Source organism: Typopeltis vanoorti, chromosome 1 (assembly GCF_054136105.1).
Source record: "Typopeltis vanoorti isolate ZY-2024b chromosome 1, IOZ_Tvanoo_1.0, whole genome shotgun sequence".
Classification (NCBI taxonomy): Eukaryota; Metazoa; Arthropoda; class Arachnida; order Uropygi; family Thelyphonidae; genus Typopeltis; species Typopeltis vanoorti.
In genome coordinates, this window is record NC_143549.1 from 44,549,194 (window position 1) to 44,562,048 (window position 12,855).

The 12,855-nt window shown below is 34.1% G+C and overlaps 1 protein-coding gene across 1 annotated transcript in view; it reads left to right on the forward strand.

The window, feature by feature from the left end:
• EDTP (Egg-derived tyrosine phosphatase) overlaps positions 1-12,855 on the forward strand; it is a 451,026-nt gene that overhangs the window by 334,068 nt on the left and 104,103 nt on the right. Inside the window, exon 17 of the mRNA XM_090399919.1 lies at positions 5,246-5,390. Within this exon, the coding sequence (XP_090256045.1) occupies positions 5,246-5,390 (145 nt within the window). The remainder of the gene's footprint in view (positions 1-5,245; positions 5,391-12,855) is intronic.

Sequence of the window (12,855 nt, forward strand, 5' to 3'; positions counted from 1 at the left end):
GAGGGCTGTAATGTCGGATGGAAATTTGTTCTGTAGGAGAAGAATTGTGTCACTAATTGGGACATTTGTGAAAAGGGCAGAAATGCCAAAACTGACTAATAAATCATTTTTGCCGAGCGTTATGTTTTTAATTTTGTTTATAAAGCATTGTGTGTTCTTTATATAGGATGGGAATGACCTACCAACTCCTTGAGTGTTGATGCTAATTTCTTGGCTAGGTGATAATTAGGGCTGTCTATTCCATCAACTATCAGCCGAAGTGGAACGTTTTGTTTGTGTACTTTAGGAACACCATGTATTCTGGGAGAATAGGTGTAATGGGTGAAAGTTTTTTTAACAGTGTTTGATGGCCAAGAAGTGATGGACTTAAGTAATTTCTCAGTTTTTTTCTTTATTCTATTAGTTGGATTATAGTTTAAGCTGATAGGTGATGTTATCGGAGACTAGTTGATTCATCTGATGGATGCAAGTTGATCTGTCAAGGATGACAGTGGCATTACCTTTGTCTGATTTTGTTATAATTATATCTTGATTAGCTTTTAATGACTTGATTGCTGCTAGTTCTGTTATTGTAAGATTGCTATATAAGGTTTTCTTTTTATTCAGAACAATGCTGTTTCTAAACGAATTTTATCAGCTATATTAATAGGAAGAGACTTAATGCCTCTTTCTATGGATATATATATAAAATCCAGTTTATTAACAGTTTAACTTCGCAGTAGCACCTAAAACTGTTAATAAACTAGATTTTATATACCACATAGAAAGAGGCATTTAGTCTCTTCCTATTAACATATTGAAAATCAGAACTCACTCCCGTTCCTTGATACACTGGTCACACGTCTTCCCTCAGGCAGGGTTTACTCAAACTGACACATACTGGCTAATATATATATACGTTCTAACTCATATCACCACCCTTTATAAAATTTGGAGTCATTAACGCCCTTAAAAACAGAGCTATAACAATTTGCTCTAATGAACAAGCTCTTACTCTTGAGAGACACTTGTGGCATTATAATTAGGAATTATAGACACGTTAACACACGGTATAGGTATATAAGAATATTTTAATATTAAACCACGGCTCTTCTACTTTTGAATGATCAATTGTTGGTATTCCACCTTGGTAAAAACTGTTCCTATGTAGCCACTGAAGATAGGCTGTTATTTTCAGACTGAAATATTTGGCAAATATATAAAATATTCTTGTGTTAACATGTCCATAATTCCTAACAAGCTCTTAAACAAGAATTAAAGATTAATAGCAATACATTTTATAAATAATGGCTATAACAAAAAGGACTACTAATAAAGTTCTTCATAAAACTTCATCAAAAAAGAATATAGATTACAGTAAAACCATAGCTATCCCATACATTAAAGGGTTATCAGAAAAAATCAGTAGATCCTACGACATTATAATCTTAATGCCACTTTTAAACCACCTATAAAATTAAAGAAACATTCAACTCCTCTAAGGATCCTCTCCTCCCTTTGGCACATCCTGGAATTTATTGCATCTACTGCACCTGTAACTTACCTAATATTGGTGAAACTAGACGTATAATCCCTATACTAAAAAAAGAACACAAATGACACATTAAATATAACAATTTTGGTGAAGCAGGCCTCTCAGATCATGCTCTGAACACAATATTTATTGTACATATATATATATATATATATATATGGGAATAAATTTTTAACTTGGGTATATTGTATATTAGGATAACCAAGCAATTTTATATGCTTGGTTATTTTAGCACCTAATCCCAAGTATGCAAACAATTAAGTTTGCGCCTGAAACAAAGTTCAAGTCTAAAGATGGTACAACACCAGGGCAACTCATTGTAAAGGTGGGTAAAGCTTTGATCACTATTCTTAGTATTTTCCCATAATGTAAAGCACATCTCACTAGAAGATGTATACTGCAATGCATTATGGGTGGGGTCACTACCCAGACCGGTTTCAACCTTTTTTGAGGTCTCCTCAGTGAGTAGCTAGACCCTAAATACCAAGGTTTTAGTAATACAAAGCCTTATCAACTTTACCTATATAAGTTGCAACAAGGTGTATTAAGTTTTAATAAAAATCTCTGGAGGAGATATTGATGGGAATAAATTTTTAACTTGGGTATATTGTATATTAGGATAACCAAGCAATTTTATATGCTTGGTTATTTTAGCACCTAATCCCAAGTATGCAAACAATTAAGTTTGCGCCTGAAACAAAGTTCAAGTCTAAAGATGGTACAACACCAGGGCAACTCATTGTAAAGGTGGGTAAAGCTTTGATCACTATTCTTAGTATTTTCCCATAATGTAAAGCACATCTCACTAGATGTGGGTATTTAGGGTCTAGCTACTCACTGAGGAGACCTCAAAAAAGGTTGAAACCGGTCTGGGTAGTGACCCCACCCATAATGCATTGCAGTATACATCTTCTAGTGAGATGTGCTTTACATTATGGGAAAATACTAAGAATAGTGATCAAAGCTTTACCCACCTTTACAATGAGTTGCCCTGGTGTTGTACCATCTTTAGACTTGAACTTTGTTTCAGGCGCAAACTTAATTGTTTGCATACTTGGGATTAGGTGCTAAAATAACCAAGCATATAAAATTGCTTGGTTATCCTAATATACAATATACCCAAGTTAAAAATTTATTCCCATCAATATCTCCTCCAGAGATTTTTATTAAAACTTAATACACCTTGTTGCAACTTATATAGGTAAAGTTGATAAGGCTTTGTATTACTAAAACCTTGGTATTTAGGGTCTAGCTACTCACTGAGGAGACCTCAAAAAAGGTTGAAACCGGTCTGGGTAGTGACCCCACCCATAATGCATTGCAGTATACATCTTCTAGTGAGATGTGCTTTACATTATGGGAAAATACTAAGAATAGTGATCAAAGCTTTACCCACCTTTACAATGAGTTGCCCTGGTGTTGTACCATCTTTAGACTTGAACTTTGTTTCAGGCGCAAACTTAATTGTTTGCATACTTGGGATTAGGTGCTAAAATAACCAAGCATATAAAATTGCTTGGTTATCCTAATATATATATATATATATATATATATATATATATACACACATACAATAAATTGATTGGAAAAGTACCTGCTCTTGACATCATACAAAAACATGGTATGAACGAAAATTTAAAGAAGCCTGCGAATCTGATTAACCACCTTAATCTCAACAATAATTACGGTTTAAAAATTCCAAGAATTTGGATGGCACATATATATACACACATACAATAAATTGATTGGAAAAGTACCTGCTCTTGACATCATACAAAAACATGGTATGAACGAAAATTTAAAGAAGCCTGCGAATCTGATTAACCACCTTAATCTCAACAATAATTACGGTTTAAAAATTCCAAGAATTTGGATGGCACATATTCAGCCTACTTAGTTTCTAGCATACCCTGACTTTAGGACTTGAAGCAATTTTCAGCTTTTATTGGAAACTATTCCATACCAGTTGGAATTTATATGTATAATTACATAGTTATATATAATGTTGCTCTCCAGCCCAATTTAAATTTGTAACCTAATAGATAATAATAATAGGACTCTAGCTTTGATGTAGTCAAGGTTTTTTTTTTTTTCACCAGAGGTCAGGCCAATAATTGTTGTAATGGTTGGTCAGTAACTTTATCTGACCATGTAGATTGTAGTGCAGCTTGTTTCTTTGTATTATATATATGTATGCTTTAGATAACTTGTTATGAAGGTCAAAACATCGAGTGTTCATTTTGGTTTATATTAAACTAAAGTTTTGCTCTAACATGGTAGTTGTCTCTATAATTTTTTTAATGTGTTTAATATTTTTGGATATTAATCAGAAATTGCATATATTGAATATAGATAAGTGGTTATCTATATAGTGTTAGCAAGTGAAGAAGCTGCAGGTTCGAATCCTGCCGTGGGCATGGATGTTTGTGATTGTCTGTGGAAATATTAGTGGTGGTGGTCGACGGTAGATGGTGTTGGTGTAGTTGCGATCAGTTGGTGGATTGTGAGTGGTGGAAGCAGAGTTGTAGAGTGGATGCCCTCCCTCGATGAGTCTTTGGACTTTCTGGAGGTGACAAAATAATAATGATAAGATTCCTTTAATTATTCTGAATTATTTTACAGTAAAATGAAAACCAAAATTTTCTGTATTTATGTTGTTGAACATACATGACTAACATTCCAAGTATTGTAATTGCTTGAATTTGTGAACTGAAGTTCAAGATGCTCATGAAGTGGTATAAATTTTGAAATTGGCAATATACTGACAAAAATAATTTTCTTGAAAATTTAAGAGTACATTCAAAATATTGCTCCGTTTTATTGATTAAAAGTGAATTTACAAAGGAGGGAAAACCTTTGAAAAATGTAAAATGCCTACTAATTTAGAGGATTTCTGTATTTGGGTGATGTAGTAATTTATTATGGGATGAAGTGAATTAATCCATTACTTGTGAATCATAGGTGATAGGTTTCTTATGACCTTAAGAAACAGAAAACTTATCTGCACAATCAATTCCTCTGCTTATGTCGGTCATGTTAACATTAGCATATGACATGGGGAGGCAAAAATCAATCTAACCATACTGTATATAATAAGATATTTCACCTGGTGATAGCATTTGTTTTTGTGAAGTGAATGCAGCATGGAGTATTTAGTTCAGGATTTTATTTTCAAGAAAATGTTTTTAATCCTTTTGCCTAGTTTTATTTGCAAGATTTGTATTTTTGAAGTCGATATACTGGAAATATGGATTTGCAAAGGAAAAAAAATTAAGAAAAACAAAATATGAGGCTTGTTTTTGTACAGTGTATTTATACTATTCTTGATGGTTATATTGAAGGGCATAGTGAGAACTGAACTTTTAATTCTTAGTTCAACATTTAAAAACTTAATTGTTGCAAAAATTTTCTATATTTTTCCTTTATTGGGGTTGAAGATTGTTATAATTTGTATGATACTTATACACTAGAAAACATCTACACTTAGCGAAAAAAATTGTTTACAGTATATTATTTCTTTTGTGGTCTGAGAATTTTTTTTTATATTTATCCCCCCCCCCCCCCCCCCCCAAAAAAAAAGAAATTAATATTGATATCCCAAAAATATTAAGAAATTTGCAAAAATGACAAGATTAGCAAATGATTTATGGCTGGTATAAATAAGGAAGGATTTTTTTTTATTTTTATTTTTTTTTTTTTTAACTCTTATAGATGATGAAACTTCACCAGTTCGAGGTAGTAATACCAGTTTAAATAGTTCAGGTAGTTCTGTAAGCAGTCGCAGTCAAGAAAGTAATCCTCCTACATTGTTTTCTACTCATGACTCTGGAGATGAGTCGCATTTAACTACAAATGGGTAAATAGATTTATGTTAGATATATAAAATATGGTATTATATACTAATTTTCTATTCCATTTCATTTGCCATAAATTTTATAATTGAATAAATTGATCAGCATTTTAAAAGACCTTTTCTTATTTTATTAAATTTTTATTAATTTTACTTTGCCATTTCCACTCTCTACAGTACAGGTGACAAAACTCCTGTGAAAATAACTTATTTGTGCTAATGATCTGTAATCATAATGCTGCTTTATAGTATAATCCACACGAGAAGCACAAAATAATGCAAAGTTGTTTATAAATGTTGTCTTTATGTCATGCTAAACCACATTTGACTAGCAACTTCCATCCATTCTCCTCGTGTCAAACTTCATCTATTTACATCTTACGGTGTATTAAAAATTTTCATTTGCCTTACCACTTTAGTCTACTTTGTATAGAGTAAATTTGCCTTGAAGAACATAAAAATTACATTTGATGCCATTTGTTCAGGTAAGGCTGTCAAACCCATTTCAATATACCATATCACAGAAGATTAAATGGGAGATGACCTCTGTGTTGCAGAGAGGTCACTACAAGTTAAGAGCAATTATTTTTCAATCAGCATTGACTATGGACACCCCCTCCTTACTTCAGTGAGTGGAGTGCTTAATCAAAGATTTGGTGAACAGTCACTTGAAGACATCATCTAGTACTAATATTTTAATCACTAAAAATATCTTGATCATCTCAGTTTATAAACTGCCAGAAGAAGTTTTTTCGTTCCCTGACATCCTCTTCAATAATAATGCATACATGACTAATGTTGTATTAGGCGACTTAAACAGTATTAACTGGGATTACACAAAGTCCAATGAAGATGGAGAACGTGTTCAAAAATGGGCTGAAAACCTTTCTCTAAACCTGATACATTATCCAAAACTCCATGCATCTTTCAACAGTGGCAGATGGAAGCCAGGCTATAACCCTGACCTCAATATTTGTTAGCTCAAAAATATCCAACATTTGTGTTAAAAGGGTTTTAAATCCCATTCCACATACTCAACATGTGCCCATAATGCTTCAGTTCAACCCAGCTATTATGCTTAACACAGTCCCTTACAGATGACGATTTAATTTCAAAAAAGCTAACTGGAAGGGTTTCATGGAAGATCTTGACTGCTCCATAGAACAAGTCCCTCCAAACCCTCGAGAGTATCCCCAATTCATAAAAATGCATACTGAGGAAAATCTCCAAACACATCCCCCCCCCCCCTTAGGATGCCATGCAAACTACATTCCAGGCCTTTCCAGTGACATACAAGCTCAGTATGCTAATTACTTACAACTTTACAACACCAACCCCTTCTCAGAGGAGACTATCCATGCAGGAGAAAAATTATGCTCCAAGATGGCAGAGAAAAGGCGTTCTCCTAGAAAAAAGAAATAGAAGCCCTTGATATGACCAATAGTAGCAGAAAGGCATGGAACTTTATCAACAGAATTAGAAAGGATTTCACTAAGCCATATGAGCATCCGTAGGTAACAGCTAATGAAATTGTTCACCAGCTGCTGCTGAATGGAAAATTCCATAAAAAAGCACCTAAAAATTAAGATACTGAGAACCCCCCAAGTGAGGAACAAAATATGATTAATTCAGATTTCACCATCACTGAACTCAATGCTTGCCATAAACCTATTAAAAAACCTAGAAAATCTGCAGGCCTTGATGATATCTGTAATGAACAAATTAAACATTTTGGATCCAGGACTAAAGAGTGGTTATTAAACCTAAACAACACTTGCCTCAGAACCCTAAGGATACCAACTATCTGGAGGCATGCTAAAGTGGCCTTTCTGTAACCAGGGAAAACTCCAACCGAAGCAAAAAATTGCAGACCTATATCACTACTCAGCAACCTCTTTAAACTGTGAACGATTAATTTTGAATAGGCTACAACCCCCTAATCCAACCCCATCTTATTGCTGAGCAGGCTAGTTTTAGACCAGGCAAATCATGTACATCACAAATTCTTAACCTCACTCAATATATAGAAAATGATTTGAGCAAAAACTAGCCACAGGAGTACTCTTTGTAGACGTAACTGCAGCATATGATACCATAAACCATCTCGCATTCAGAAATAAAATATACAGAATAACTAGAGACTATTGCCTTCTCCTCCTGATCCAATCATTCTCAGAAAATAGATGTTTTTGTGGACCTGGGGGGGGGGGTTGGAAGAGCTGCTGGCCACACACTTCCCTGAAGGAGGCCATTTTTTGGAAGAGCCCCCAAAAAATGGCCTCCCTCAGGGAAGTGTGTTATCACCATTACTTTTTAACATCTACGTCAATGATCTTCCCATGAAGGATAAGAATTTGTTGTTTTAAGGATACTTGCGACATAAGACTGAATGATATAATCACGTAATCACAAGAAAGATATTTATTTAACCAAATATTTCGGTCTGGAAATAGCAGACCATCGTCGGTGGTATTACAAGAACAGTTTAAAAAATATACAAGCTAGAATACTAACAATAGATCGTTGAAATTAGAACAAATATTATGATAAATATTATGAGCTCCTGGAGCTCATAATATTTACCGGAACACAAGTTTATCTCTAATCCGTAATCAACTTAAAGCTGCTAAACGTGATCTTGCTATTCACAGTCATCAGACTTCTGATTTACGCACCTATATATCCACAAATTTGGATCCACATCTTTCTCACATAGTTCTAAATGTAGCTAAACGTTCTACTCAACGTGCTTATAATAAACTAAGTCAACATCTTAACCGTAAATATGAGGCTCTTTCGTCTAAACAATCCAAGCCATTCATAACTCCAGATAATTGGATTGTAAATATATCCGGACGTCCTTTGACTAAAAGCGAAACCCTCATCCTTTCAAAAGGACATGATTTTTCTATTGTTCCAAATAAAATACCATATCTAGATTTCCTAGTTAACATTGAAAGGAATCTTAATCATCTAACCAGCGATAAAGCTAATGCTCTTCGCCTAGAAGTCGCTTCTTCTCTACTTAAGGCTAAACTTCCTCCTTCTAACATATCTCCTTCTGAAATGAAATCTTTACAGTCCTTGAGAAAAAATAATCACCTCATTATCACTAAAGCTGACAAGGGAAAAGCAACAGTAGTTATGGACTCAGTAAATTACAGAAGAAAACTTTCTCTTTTGCTTCGAGATCGCTCCACATATCAAGAAATTGATTATAATCCAACCAACAGACAACTAAAGAAATTAAATTCTCTCCTTGATGAAGTCATCAGTTTGGATAAAGACACAATTGAAAGACTTAAAACTCATTTTGCAAGACCTCCTAGATTCTATGGCCTTCCAAAAATCCATAAGATTGACTATCCTCTTCGTCCAATAGTAGATTGCATTGATTCTCCTACTTACCGTATAGCCAAATATCTAGCTAAATTACTGAAATCTTACATTGGCAACTCGAGTTCTTTTTTAAAAAACTCCTCAGATTTCTTAGAAAAATTAAAAGATGTCTCATTACAACCTACAGATCTTATGGTTAGTTTTGATATAGAATCTTTATACACCAATGTACCTCTTAAGGAAACTTTAAAACTACTTGCTGACATCTTTCCTCAAGATATTATAAAACTATTCGATTTCGTTATACATTCTGGTTATTTCATATGTCAAAACAAATTTTATAGCCAAGTAGAAGGAACAGCCATGGGAAGTCCTCTTTCTCCAGCTTTAGCCAACTTTTATTTAGAACATTTAGAAAAAGTCCTCTTCACATCTAGTTTCCCTCTACCATCTTTTTGGGTAAGATATATAGATGACATATTTGCTATTTGGCCTCACAGTAAAAACACTTTATCTTCCTTTTTAAACAGTATTAATTCCTTACATCATCGCATAAAGTTTACTATGGAATTAGAAGAAAACAACCAGTTATCTTTTTTAGACGTTCTCCTCATCCGATCATCTTCAAATATTCTTACAACTACAGTATACAGGAAACCAACATTCACAGGTCGTTATATTCTGAAAGAATCAGCCCATCATCCATGTCATAAAACAGGAATTATAAAATGTCTCATCAAAAGAGCCAAAACTAATTGTTCTACTTTTGATTATCTACAGAAAGAACTTTCTACTATCCAGCAACACATGAAACTCAATGGCTTTTCTGAAAAAAGTATTCAACGTCTTCTTACATCTTATAATCCTCCACAAAACAACAAAGATTCAATACGTCGAGTACCTATTCCTTATATCTCCGGTATTTCAGAACCTATCGCAAGAATTTTGAAGAAATATGATTTAACAGCTATGTATTCTCCTATTAACAAATTGTCTTCTCATTTTCCTTCTCCTAAAGACAAACGCTCAACTTTATCTCTTCCTGGAGTTTATCAAATTCCTTGCAACTGTGATCTCTCTTACTTTGGACAGACTGGACGTTCTCTTGAAAAAAGAATCCAAGAACATCAATCATCCATTCTTCACAATAAACCTGAAAAGTCTGGTTTGGCTCAACACGGGATTGAAACTGACCACAGCATCCTTTGGTCCAAAACGCGCCTCTTACATAGATCGCGTTATAGGTTCGAACGTTTGTTCAAGGAAAGCGTGGAGGCCTTGCTCCATCATCCCAACCTGAATCGTAATGACTGCATATCTATATCAAAAATCTGGGAAAGCCTAATCAAGATTACTCATTAATTTTTTTTTTTTTTTTTTTTTTTTTTTTTTTTTTAATAGCAAATTCAATCATGTTTCTACTTCAAAATATTTCGTTTCATACTTAGTGATATAACATCACACGGCATGTTCTAATTTCAATGATCTATTGTTAGTATTCTAGCTTGTATATTTTTTAAACTGTTCTTGTAATACCACCGACGATGGTCTGCTATTTCCAGACCGAAATATTTGGTTAAATAAATATCTTTCTTGTGATTACGTGATTATATCATTCAATGATCTTCCCATCTTTCCAGGAACTAGAAATTTTATCTATGCTGATGACCTTGCCATAGCTACTCTTCTTCTTGGCTTCCCACATTAAGCAAATGTTTGCCTGTAACATTTTCAAGGGTTTAAAAAGTCTTCCATCTCCTCCTGGGTTTTCATCTTGATCGGTGTCCCTTTGGTTTATATTTCCAAGCAATATTTGTCCATCTGTCCTCATTCATTCTTTCTGTGGTTTTTCAGTTCTTTGTATAGTTTATGATGTCATATGTTGTTAATTATGGATAATTGTTTTCTTATCTTGTCTATTCATTTATAGCCTGTGAGCGGTCTTTTATAGTCTGCAGATTCCACTTGTCTTTTACCTTGTTCTCCCCAAGTCCATTTCACCTCGCTTCACACTTCAGCTCCTCCCACCACATTTCTCAAAAACTCAGCATTGTACATATGCTAAAGAAGAGAGCTGTCTGGATTACAACAGACCAAAAAGATCTCCAAGACGAACTGACACTGATATCCAACAACCTCATCTTGAATGGCTAAACCCAGAGACTTGTTAACAAGATTCTGTTCTCTGATCCACCACAAACACAACAAGAAGACACTCAATATATTACCAGCTCTCTTCTTTAGCATATGTACAATGCTGAGTTTTTGAGAAATGTGGTGGGAGGAGCTGAAGTATAAATAACGTCCTGTATTTGTGAAATCATGTATGCGCCACACACGTGTATTGCACATATTTAGTGTTGTTTTGTAATTTATAATTAGAATTCTGTTGATGTCTAGTCTGTAACATGTTTTGTTAGCTTTAGTTCTTATCATCAGACCTGTACCCTGAAGATGCCAACAGCTTTAGTTGGTGAAACTAGTTGGTATTAAAATAGTTTTTTCTCAGATACTTGATCAACTCTTCACATTGTTTGCAATGGATGCAAATAATGTGAAGTTCTTTCCTAATATCCTCACTTTTAATATGATATTGCCATTGATGCGATCTATTCACACCCCTAATCTTCCTCATTCCATACGTGGGGACAGCCTCTAACAAGGTTGCTAAACTCCTCAAACCATATAGAATAAGAGTGACCTTTAAACCTAAAGATACAATTCGACAACTCTTAAGATCTCCAAAAGACTTCCATCCTTTCTTTAAATATGCTGGAGTTTATAATATACCATGCTCGTGCGGTTTAAGTTACATCGGCCAAACTTCAAGAAGCCTTGAGATAAGACAGAGAGAATACATCGGATATGTCAAAAACAACATACAAGATATATTGGGCTTATCTTCCCATTTCTCCACAACCAACCATGTCATTGAGTGGGATAAAAGCTGTACTCCTTACATAGAAGAGGATTACTGCGCTCGTATTTTTAAAGAAGCCACAACAGTCGCCCGTTCTGTAGAAAATCTTAATAGGAACCAAGGTTTCATTTTGTCTGAGATCTGGAAGACCCTAATTAGATCTCGAAACACACAAGAAATGAACTTTAGTACCAACTATAAAACGTTCCTAAACAACAAGTAAAATCATGTATGCGCCACACGTGTATTGCACACATTTAGTGTTGTTTTGTAATTTATAATTAGAATTCTGTTAATGTCTAGTCTGTAACATGTTTTGTTAGCTTTAGTTCCTATCATCAGACCTGTATCCTGAATATGCCAACAGCTTTAGTTGGTGAAACTAGTTGGTATTAAAATACAGGTATCCCTTGCTTAACGCAGGATATGATTAACACGGTGAAATTAATTATGGCAATCCCTTGATATAGGTGGTAAGAGTTTTGATTAACGTGCCTTTAACCCTGCGGAGCTTGCAGCTGATTTGACAGATACATGCAAAATGTTTAATATAAATATTCTTACACAATTCAGTGTATAGCTTGGAGGTCATGAGTAGCTGTGCATTCATATGTTACGAGTGATATTCCACACTGTTTTTTTGCTGTCAGTTTGGTTTAACACATGTTATGTAAAGGTTTGTGATATTTGACAGTAAATTGTATCTGAGAGATACTGCGACCACCGATATCAGTATAGTATGTTTTTTTTTTGTTCAATAATTTCTAGATTGTAACTGAAAATAAATAAACCATCATGTATTACTGAAAGAGATCCAAAAGCTTATTTATCATACATCTCCTTTAGGAGATGTGCTTCACATTATGGAAAATACTAAGGAAAGTGATGTGGAGCTTACTCCATCTTTACTACGAGTTGTCCATGAGTTTGCTTATGCTTGCATCTGCCGAAACTTTTATTCTATATGTTTGGCACTTTTAGTTTCTATATTCGGCTGTGAAATAATGTTGGATTCAATATCCATTTAATTTGTATCATCATATATTATATTTGCAGTGTTTTTTCTTTGTTTTATTGCTTGCTTTCCAAGGTCTGAAGAGTCATTTTGCTTGTTATACTGTTCAAACGACTCTTGATAACTTCTTTTGATAAAAAAAATTGCAGTAAATAATGTAGGTACAAGTATTTATTAAACATTTACTTTGCATTCAT